The sequence below is a fragment of the Vombatus ursinus genome, unplaced genomic scaffold, assembly GCF_900497805.2.
Source record: "Vombatus ursinus unplaced genomic scaffold, bare-nosed wombat genome assembly UNPS02014832.1, whole genome shotgun sequence".
Lineage (NCBI taxonomy): Eukaryota > Metazoa > Chordata > Mammalia > Diprotodontia > Vombatidae > Vombatus > Vombatus ursinus.
In genome coordinates this window covers 34938745-34950851 of record NW_020954610.1, presented here as the reverse complement: position 1 = coordinate 34950851, position 12107 = coordinate 34938745, and the positions used below count along the sequence as shown (strand labels likewise).

Genomic DNA, 12107 nt, shown 5'->3' with positions numbered 1-12107 from the left:
GCCATCTATAATCAATGCCTGCTCTTCTTTTCCTCTCACTCTCTTTTTAACTCTCTACCATCTGACTTTTGACTTCTTTAATCTCATCATTCAACAAAAACTGCTCTTTCCAAATTTACCAATGATCTCTTAATTACCAAATCTAATGGCCTTTTCTTAATTCTTGTAGTCTGAAGCTTTCTGCAGCTTTTGACAATATTGATCACCTTCTTCTGAATACTTTCTCCCCTTCAGTGTTTTTTGTGATGCTGCTCTCTCCTGAGTCTACTATTCTTGTTTGACTTCTCTGGAGCTTTAACTATGTCACACAAGATAACTGTGAATGTTTTCCATGGCTTTGTCCTTAGCCCTATTTTCTTTTCCCTCTATACTGTTTCACATGGTGATCTCTTCTGCTCCTCTGTTGTCAGTTATCATCTCTATATAGCTTTGACCTCTCTCCCAATATCTCTACAGCATCTCCACCTACATATTAGACGTATCAAATTGAACGTCTCATAGATGTCTTAAACTCACTATATCCAAAACTGAACTCCTTATCTTTTTTTCTCCCAAACCCTCTTATATTTCTAACTTTCCTATTTCTGTCAAGGGTACTACCAAATTTCAATCATTTAGATTCACAACTTAGTTGTCATCTTCAACTCTTCAATCTTGTCACTTCCTCCCATATACAATCATTTGCCAAATTCTATGGATTCTACCTTTGACTTATCTCTCATATATATCCCCTTCTCTCCTCTGACACTGAGACCATCCTGGTGTAGACCCTCATCACCTCATGTCTCTCCCTAATCCAATCCATCTTCCATTCAGTTGTCAAATTGAACTTCCTAAATCACAAATCTGACTGTATCACCCCATTCTTCAATTAGTTGATAAGCATTTATGAAGTGCTAGGCACTGTACTAAGTTTTAGTAATACAAGCATAAGCAATGTGCCTCCCTCCTGACAAGAAGCTTATATTCCAATGGGGGAGCCAGCAAGGATATTTGCAAATATACAGAGGAGATATAAAGTGAATCAATGATACAAACATATACAGTAGTTAAATTAAAAAAACTTGTGAAGGAAGGCACTAGCAGTTGGTGAGATCAGAAAAGGTTTCATTCAGAAGATGTCACTTGAGCTGCATCTAAAGTAAGAGAGAATTTATGAGGTGGAAATGAGTAGGGAATACATTCCAAGAATATGGGACAGATATTGTACTAAGACCTGGGAGTACAAAAAGAGGCAAAAATAATCCTTGCCCTCAAGGAATTTATGATCTAATGGGGAAGACAATACGCAAACAAATATGTAAAAAGCAAGGTATATACAGGATAAATAGGAAATAGTCAATAGAGGGAATGCACTAGAATGCACCAGGATTTTATTCACTCTGTTGTGCTGATCTTATTCACTGAATCATAGACCTGTTTAGGTCTGAACACTAATTCTAGAAAACTAGAAAAAAATTTCCTGATTTATAATGTTCAGTTCAGTTCAACAAACCTTTAATTAAACACCTGCTATATTCTTGGTGCTGAATAAACAAAAGTAAAAATGAAATAGTCCCTTTTCAGAGCTGACATTCTATTGAAGGAAGGAACATGTATACAAACAACTATAGTACAAAGAAAATTGAGCAGAGATAGAATACTAACAAATGGAGGGGAATGGGAGATGGTGGGATGAAGGATGGCTTAATGGATTACCTGAGTTGAATCTGGAAAAAAAGACAATGATTTTGAGAGATTGCAATGAAGGAGGAATTACTTGCATGAAAGCACAGAGGCAAGGGACTATTAAGAGATTACTCAGTTTGGAGAGTAGGTAGGAGTGCATTTTGGCTGAAATAAGGAATTCTTAAAATGTAGTAATATGAATAATTCTCTTTATATTTCCTTTCGATGATGAAAAAATGAATATCTTAGGATAATGAAAGGCAATCTATCTTATCATACTCCTCTCTCCCTACAGGGTCAAGCTCTTGAACAAGCTATTATTAGTCAAAAACCACAACTGGAGAAGTTGATTGCTACCACTGCTCATGAGAAGATGCCATGGTTCCATGGGAAGATCTCTCGGCTTGAGTCTGAACAGATTGTCTTAATAGGATCAAAAACAAATGGAAAATTTTTGTGAGTATTCAGAAACATTGATGACAAGTAGCAGTCCATTTTTTTCTGTCTCTATGAATAGGATACTGAGGCTAGGATGAGATCAATTGGATAACACCATATGATAAGTTATAAGCTTAAAGGGCTCTTGACATTTATTCTTCTGATATATGAAATTTTGTTGAGGATATATGAAAAACTCAAGTTTATGTTTTTCTCAGAGGGGCATTAAAATGAACTTTCTTTGGTGATAGTTAAAGAAAATATTATTCAGTCCTATTACGTGCTTTTGATGTCAAATATAGGTTGGTTTTAACATTCTGTACATGATATACATATATAACATATTTTCGTGATTCTAAATGATTTTAGGATTGTTAACACATGGTAGCATGAAACAATAAGAAGTGAAGAACAAAAAAAAGGTTGACTTTTTTTTTTACATTTTATGAAAAGCACTCATATCTCATTAATCAGAATCAATGCAAGATATAAGGCTCATGACTAAAAAAGAGAATATACATAGTAAGTAGAGTGGAATTAGTCAAATCTTTTATCCTTTTTCAGATTAGGCCAAGTGAGAATTGAGTGAGTGGGTTGAAGTCTCTAATTCGTTTTAAGATAAGGATTTGATTTTTTAAACTTTATTAATTTATTTTGATTTATCAACAATCACTTCCATAAGCTTTTGAGTTTTAAATTTTTCTCCCCCTCCCTCCCCATCTCCTTCCCCAAGACAACACACAATCTGATATAGGCTATACATATACATTCCTATTAAACATATTTTCACAGTAGTGATGTTGTAATTAGAACCAATAGGAGGAACCACCAGAAAGAGGAAACAAAACACAACAGAAGAAAAAAAATAGCAAATAGTATGCTTCGATCTGCATTCAAACTCCATAGTTCTTTCTTCTTTGTGGATAGCATTTTCCATCATGAGGCCTTTGTAGATGTCTTAGATCATTGCATTGCTGAGAAGGGTTAAGTCTATCAGTATTAATTATCACACAACATGGCTGTTACTGTGTACAACATTCTCCTGGTTCTGCTCTCTTCACTCAGCATCAGACTATACAAGTCTTTCCAAATTTTTCTGAAGTCTGCCTGCTCATCATTTCTTATAGCACAATAGTATTCCATTACATTCATATACCACATCTTGTTTAGCCATTCTCCAATTAACGGGCATCCTCTCAATTTTCAATTCTTTGCCACCACGAAAAGAGCTGCTATAAATATTTTTGTTCATGTGGGTTCTTTTCCCATTTGTATGATCTCTTTGGGATACAGCCCTAGAAATGCTATTGCAAGGTCAAAGGGTATGCACATTTTTATAGCCCTTTGGGTCCAAATTGCTCTCCAAAATGGTTGGATCATTTCACAACTCCACCAACCATGCATTAGTGTTCCAGTTTTCCCACATCTACTCCAACATTGATCATTTTGCTGTTTTGTTATGTTGGCCAATCTAATAGGTGTGATGTGATACCTCAGAGTTGTTTTGATTTGCATTTCTCTAATCAATAGTGATTTAGAGCATTTTTTCATATGACTATAGATGGCTTTAATTTCTTCATCTGAGAAGTGCCAGTTCATATCCTTTGAAGGATTTGATTTTTGACCCCATAAAATCTGTGTATATGAATTCTTTTATTACAAAGTTCTCTATAGCCAACATTGCCCTACAATAAAACAGCTCATTGCTTATGGAAATATTTGTGAATTGCCTAAACTACTCTCACTAGAGTAGCATTTCTCTAGAGGAATGTTTTATTTCAATGGCATTTCCATTCAAAGTAGCTAATTCACAGAAAATGATTGATTTGACCTCATAAAAATTTGTGTTTACAAAAAAAATTCATCTAAAATTTCTACATATATATTAATACATAAGTATGCATTATACTATTGACACTTGCAAGTATCAATCCACTTTATTAAACTTTTTAAAACAATAATTTATTGAAATAATTGAAAAATATATTTCAAATGAGACATAGCCATGATAGAATCAACAGAAGGACAGCTTTAGAGTTATTAAGTTATTAAGAGATGGAATTCAGGTACTGATTCTGGTACATTTTACCTTTAGGACTTTGGGAAAGTTACTTACCTTCTCAAAGCACTAGACAATTCCCTCAGATTATAATTTACACAGTTGATGTTCTTCATGAGGTGAAATCATTTCCACACCAGAATTTCCTTGAATTTATGAAATCACAGTTTCCATATCCCTAAAATTAATTATATTTTTTCTTTAAAAAATATACTTATCCTTCAATACTTTGTTGGTCAGTGATCTCATCAAGGTAGGTACTCCTTATAGTACAGATTACACTCATGTCATCTCGTCCTGTGCAACTCTTATCAGTAACCTTATAAATTCTTTAGAGTATCCCCCCCCCCACTAGAAACCTCCCTTTAGGTCTCTTGGTATTATATAAATAACAATAGAGCACATGATTTGTCTATTATTCATCACTTTATTGAAAGACCAAACTAGCTCCTTTTTAGGCCATACATCTTTTTTTGATAGTACCTTTGACATTGATGCTTGTTCACACTTAGTTAAAAAATAGGCTGTGGCCTATTAACACCCACCATTGGGTGACCTGAAATTTTGTTTCTTTTGAGTTTTTAGTCTTGCATTATTTTCAGCCATATAGCATCAGTGTTAGAATATGGATGTTAAAAAGATGGACTTTTTTTTTGAGTGAGAAACGTGGATCATTAGAATAGCTGCTCAGTTCCTAAATGCAATCAGAACCACTCTCTATCTTCTGAAAAACTTCTCTCTAATCTTCAATATCTTTCTATCAAATGGTGTTTTCCCTACTTCCTTCAAACTTGTCCAAGTCTCCCCTATCCTTAAAAACAAAATAAAAAAAACCTTCAGTAAACCATACCATGCCATCAAATTATTACTCTCTCTTTCTTCCCTTTCTTAGCTAATCTCCTATTTAAAATTCTCTTTACTTTCTGCCTCCATTTCTACTCTTCTCACCCAACCCTTTGCGGTTTGGCTTCTGACTTCATCACTCAAGTGAAACTTCTCTTTCTAGAGTTACCAAGTGATCTCTTGATTCCCAAATCTGATGGCATTTTCTCAGTTTTCAACCATCTTGACTATTCTGATGCATTTGATACTATGGACTACTTTCTCTTACTGGTTATTCTCTCCTGCTTGGGTTTTTGTGTTATTAATCTCTCCTCTTATTTGTCTAACTGATCATTTCCTGGGTCATCATCTCAGATATCATGATAGCATACCCCGAGTTGTCTATATTCCCTAAGGTTCTAGCCTAGGCCCTCTTCTCTTCTAGATTACCCTATATTAATTTATACTATTTTATACTCTCTTTTGGTAACCTCATCAGCTCCCAAGGGTTTAGTTATTATCTTTACACAGATAACTCTCAAATCTATATATTCTGCTCCAGTCTCTCTGCTTAGCTTCAGCACTACATCATCTGCTGGACATTTCAAACTGGATGTCCTAGAGACTTGTTAAACTCATCAAACTAAAATGATTGTCTTTTCCCCCAAGACCCATCCCTCTTTCAAAGTCTCTATTTCTGTCAATAGCACCATGGTCATTCTAGTCTCCCAGGTTTATAACCATGGTTTTATCCTGGTTCTTATCATCAGCTCATATGTGCAATCAGTTGTCAAATCTTATCATCTGTAACTTCACAGTATCTCTCACTTCTGACTGTCTCCACTCACCAAGGTATCACCTTAGTTAAAGCCCTCACAACTTCTTGCCTAGATTATTACAGTAGCCTCCTAACTCATCTTCCTGCTTCATCACTGACTTCAGTACATCTTTAATTGACAAAGAAATTTTCCTTAAGTGCATCATCTAACCATGAGACTTCTATACTCAACCAACCCTATGGACTCCTATTGTCTATAGGATAAAATATAAATTCCTTTATTTAGCTATTAAAGTCCTACACAACTTGACCCCAACTTATCTTCCCCATTGGGCAGTTATTTCCCTATTCTGATCTAGCTTAACTAGTTTTCCCTCTGTTCTTCATACAGGACATTCTATCTATCATTTCCATTCCTTTGCATTGGTCACCCCACCTCCTCACATGTTTAGAATTCATTCTCATTTCTCACTTCTATGTAATACAGTCCTTTAAGATGTATCTTAAACATCATCTGAATGAAGCCTTCTTTGAATCTCCCAGCCCTTAAATGCTGGTGTCTTCCCTTGAAACTGAATTGTATTTAACTACTTTGCACATATTTGAACAATTAATGCTGTATATATTTCTATATATGCTTGTTATTTCCAGTATTAGAATTGTATGCTTCTTGTAAGTAGAGATTGTTTCATTTTTTGTACTTATATTCCCAGCATCTAGAAAAGTTCCTGGCACACCAAAATGATTTTTTCCCCAAAGTTCAGGTCTAACTATTTCTTTTCCTTTACCCACCCCCTTCTCAAACTCAAGTGGTTCCCTGTCACCTCCAGGATCAAATACAAAATCCTCTGTTTGGTATTCAAAGCCTTTCATAACCTAGCCCCTTTCCATCTTATATCTTTGACCCATAACTTATTCTCTGATCCAGTGACACTGGTGTCCTGGCTATCCCTGCCTAAAACATTTTCCCTCCTAAACTCTGCTTATTGACTTCCCTGGCTTCTTTAAGTCCCAATTAAAATCCCAACTTATGCAAAGTCTTTCCCAATCACTCTTAATTTTAATGCTATCTCTCTGTTAATTATTTTCTATTTATCCTGTATATAGCTTGTTTGTACATATTTGTTTGCATGTTGTCTCCCCCATTAGATTGCAAGCTCCTGGAGAGCAAGGAGTGTCTTCTGCCTATTTCATATTCTTAGCCCTTAGCACAGTGCCTGGCACATAGTAGATGCTTAATAAATGTTTGTTGATTGAGTTCTCATTAGTCCTTCCTTCAGTTGTGTCCTTGTGTCCACAAGAAGGGGGCACCTTCCTTGACTTTAAATGAGGCCACATTTAATGGGTATTACCTCTTGTTTTCCTCTTCCTTTGTCATTATTTTACAAGCATAAGGGCTCAATAGGAGGCAAGGAAATGGATGACCTTAAATCTCATTTTTCTATATTTCCTTTGAGATTCTATTTTTGACAGTCTCCTCAACAGCTGAGATCATACTATTTTGCATTTGTCACAAAGGAGAAGTGGATCAGAGTTTCTCTAAAATTAGAGGGAAAAACAGCTTCATGCAGCATGTCTCAGCTGTTCTATCCATTGGATTCACTGAAAGACAACCACATTGTATTCCTTCAGTATTTTTAAAGATGTTTGATATACATGAATAAAATACATTTGAATCTAATTTTTAATTGTTCATTGCCCCCACCCCCAAATGAAAAGGCTCTCATTAGTGTTAATTACACTGCTTCTACTATAATCTAAAAGACTACTACTGTACTTCCTTATCATGTGTTTTTCTTTTTCCTGTTCCTCATTGTGCACTGAGGCATTTATTTTTACTTTGTGGTTGTAAGTTCTGTTTTAGAGTGAGTGGCAGGCATGTGTGTGCCTTTGATAACATTACTAGATTTGGCGTTAAAGGATTCACATACTGTGTGTGTGTGTGTGTGTTGTGTGTTATGTATATGCTCATTGGTAATTCACCTCTACATTTATTACTCTTTTACAACATTTATCACTCTTTCATCTTGCTTTTGCACTGGAAAAAAGCAATTTAAATACATTGAAACAAGATTTTACCATTTTCGTTGAATTATTATGAAAAAAATGAACTCAATACTATATTCAACACCTCAAATACAATTCTGAAAGTCTTTTTCAAATGTCAACATTTTGAGGGCTGTGAGGAAAATCTGTATGTCAGAACCTACATAAGACTAGATAAGCTCTAGAAATGCCTCAGACGGAACCATGATAAAGAAAACTAAAGAGACTATAAACTTTTCCATTCAGTCCAGGACTACACAAAAAGATGACAATCCTGTACTTCAGGCAGAGATCAGCTATAGGAGGTGGAAGGCAAAGTAACAAGCAACCCAATCCCACAGCAGAGGTTGTGGTCAGATCAATGCCCAGAAAAACAGATATGGCCAGTGATCTCATCCTCATCTTCAGGAAAATACCAGAGTTCTGGTAGCCTACACTTAACCCATCAGACAGCCTGTGCCCTGTTCAGAATCTAGGAAGGTTGGGCTTCAACCAAAGCAACAGGTAGAAGCCAGATAATTCCTGCAGAAGACAGAGCCTAGTCTTAGTCACTAAATTCAGGACTGAGCAAGACTTACCCACACCATTCAGGTGTAAAGAAGAGTTTTTTACATAAGCACAATTTCTCCACATAGAAACTACTATAGTACACAGAACACTATAGTTAAAATAGCATTCATTAAAATTGAGTAAGACCTGTACTCAAACATTAAAAAATGACAGTGTAATATGTGTGACTTTGAGTAAGTCACTGAACAGCCCCAGTTTCCTCAAACATAAAAAATGAGGGGATTTAACTTGATGACCTTTTAGGTCCTTTCTAACTCTAGGTTCTTTGGTTCTATGAACTTTTCCTTTAATATCTAGGAATATCTTGCCTATCTTCTTTTCTTTGTTAAAATAACCAAATAAATCTATGATCCCATTGATTTAGAATTTCCTTTCAGAGGTATAAATTGCAACCCATCCATGCCACCCTATCCTGTTTGATATACATTTCTTTTCAGAAGTTCACAGGGGTCATTCCAACATGTTAGAGGTCCTCTTCACTTTCTTCTACATCAAGAGGGCACTAGTATAGTACTCTTCATGTTTGCCTGTGTTATCCTTTCCTCTTCCCATGTGAGCAGCCCAACTTTTGCTCCTGTTTTTCTTCAGAATTCCTTATTGGTTATACGTAGCAGTCTGCTCTTACCCACTGTGGATCCTTCCATTACCCTTGGTGTGACACCCATCTTTAGTTCTTTTGAAGCAATGATATTCCAACTTGCTGTAATTTGATAACCCTCATAAAATGTTTGTCTTCTAAATATAGGCCTTCATTGTTATGGGAAGCTTGGGGTCAGTAAAAGTGCTTTGAAATTTCTTGATATAGAGGAATTGTAAAAGATTTAACTCATACTTCCCCAGTGCTACCAGTGTCCTGGTCCAGAAAAGATAGCATTTTTTTGATTCAAAAACCTTGAGGGATTCCCTAATTGCTGAATATTGCAAAGCATTTTACATATTATTATTATTAGTGTTATTGTTGTTGTTGTTATTATTATTATTATTCCCACTTTCAAAGGTGAGAAAACAGGTTTGGAGAATTAAATGACTTTTTAACATTGTCATACAATTAGCAAATATAGGATGTAAGATTCAAACCCAAGTCTCAACTGAATTCAAAGTTCAGAGGTCTTCTTATTATACTACATTACTCCTCCATAATCATCTTTATCTTCATCAAAATAATGGTATCCCAAGTCCTTTGCTATATTACTCTGATTTACCTTTCTACTTTTATTTTATACTGTTTTTAAAATCATATATATTGCATGCTCTAGCCAAATAATACTAATATGTGCCATTTTCCTATTTTGTGCCATTTTTATCCTCTCTTCTCTCTGTGCTATGGATTTATCTGAGACCTAGCTGTGTGCCCTTTGGGCAAGAAAAGTATTGAAAATTGTTTCAGATGTTGATGGAGATTCCTGAGACCCCTGAGAACTTTTTAATGGCTGTTTTTAACCTCTTTATTAGTGGTTTTTATCTTCCTGAACTTCTTTTTGGCCTCTGGGGAAATGTTTTTACCTGGAGGTATTGGAATTTGTTTTTTTTTAGTAAAAGGACTGTTTATTTGAACCCTGGGGTTCCCAGTGATCCATTGCACCAGATGAACAGGATGACATCAGAGCAGCATATTAGAAATATAGTAAAAAAATGGACTGGAGATAAAATAGACTAGAAGCAGGAATTCTAGTCAGTAAACTATTACAGTAGACTTGTGAGGAATAAATGAGGTACTACAGGGTTCTACCTCACATTTATCAAGTTGGCAAAAGTGACAAGAGAAGAAAGTACTAATTTTTGTCAGGTTTGGGAGAGGATGGCTCACTAATGCACTGTTGGTGAAATATTAATTAATATAACCAATTTATATATTGGTTAGAGAGAACTATAGCCAAAAAATCACTAAAATGTTTGTACCTTTGGACCCAGAATTACTACCAGAGGAGGTATAGAACATAGGAAAAGACCTATAGGTGTAAGTATATATATATATATATATATGTAAAACAGTACTCTTTGTTGTAGCAAAGAGATGAAAGCAGATGTGTCCATCAATTGGCTGAGTGAATTTTATTATATGACTATGCTGATAATCAATATTATATTTTCAGAGAAGTATGGAGAGACTATATGAAATGATCCAGGGTGAAATGAGTAGGACCAAGATGCAAATTTATGTCATGATCACAATAATAATATGAGGGAAGACTGCTTTGAAAGACCTCAGACTGTCCAAAGTAGTAATCAAACATGACTTCAAAAGACTGATGGTAAAGCATATCTCCCATGTTTGGGCAGAAGAACAGTTGACTAGAGATAGAGTGAGATGTATATTCTCAGACATGGCCAATGTATTGTATTACTTGAATCTACATATATGTTACAAAAGAGATTCATGATTGGAGAATATGTGAGGAACAGAACATCAATAAATCATTTTTAATGTAACTGTAATAAGGAAACATGAACAGATTGAGCAGTTTTGTTACAAATGGACTAAATAAAAATGTTATCATTTTGTCATTTAAAATTCTTCACAATCTGACCCCTTACTCCCTTTTTGGTTGTGTTACACTTTATTCCCTTTCATACATCCGTTGATCCAGCTTCACTGGACTATTTGTTGTTCCTTGAAAATGATACTACATTTAGAAGTTGGATGAAACAAAGATGGCAGAGTGGAGGAAGCACTGCAGCTAAGCTCTTCCAATATTCCCCTCCAAACAACTTTAAAATAATGCCTCAAATCAAATTCTGGAGTGGCAAAAACAACAAAGTGTTGGGCTGAGACATTTTTCCCAGCCCAAGACAACTTAGGAGGTTTGAAAGAGACATCTGTGATACTGGGGTGAGGGCTGACTTGCAGCACATATGGTGGTAACATGAGCTATGGGATTTGGTGCTAGTGATAGCAGCAGCAGCAGCTTCAGGAACTCTCAGCCCAGAGATGTTAAGAGGACTGGGCAACTGGTTAGGAAACAAAACAACCTCTGTGCTAGTGCTGGGCACAGGACAGGGCACTATGTTGGCAATTCTATTGCCCATACCCACTTCTAGCTCTCAGTTCCAGTGGAGAGAAGCAAGTACTTTTGATCACAAGGGATTGGGGCCATGAGGAGCAATAGTGCTCTTCCCTGTAAGGGATCAGAGGCTTTTTCCAGATAAGAAATAAAGCACAGAAGAGGAAAGCAGAGACCAACCCTCTCCTGGAATCACCATACCTTGGAAGCACTGAAAAATTTCAAAACCTCAAAAACAGTTCTGAAAACAATAGCATGAAAAAGCCTAAAACTTGGAGGAATGCCACCCTCTCTCCATTCAAATGAGCAGAGCCCAGCTTTAACACAAAGTTCAAAGCCAAGAAATAGACTGGAAAAATGAGCAAACAACAACAAAAAGAACCTGAACATGAAAAGCTACTATAGTGACAGGGAAGCAAAAAAAAAAAAAAATCTTCAAAATTGACAAGGATGTGAAAACAGGTATAAGCAAAGCCCCACAGGAAAAATGCAAATTGCACACAAGCCCAACAAAGATTCCTAGAAAAGCTAGAAGGTGATTTTGAACATCAAATAACAGTGGTAGAAGAAAAATTGGGAAAAGAAATGACAGCAACACAAGAAAAAACAATTAATTGTTCTGTAAAAGAGGCACAAAAAATACTGAAGAAAAGAGCTCCTAAACAAACAAACAAACCAAAAAAAAGCAGAATTGGCCAAATGGAAAAAGAGGTACAAAAGCTTG

At 35.7% G+C, this 12107-nt stretch overlaps 1 protein-coding gene across 2 annotated transcripts in view; it reads left to right on the top strand.

Annotated features, from left to right (window-relative positions):
* Positions 1 to 12107, top strand: part of SYK (spleen associated tyrosine kinase) — a 101578-nt gene that overhangs the window by 32209 nt on the left and 57262 nt on the right. For both annotated transcript variants that reach the window (XM_027839300.1, XM_027839299.1), the window contains exon 3: positions 1964 to 2124. In XM_027839300.1, the coding sequence (XP_027695101.1) occupies positions 1964 to 2124 (161 nt within the window). The remainder of the gene's footprint in view (positions 1 to 1963; positions 2125 to 12107) is intronic.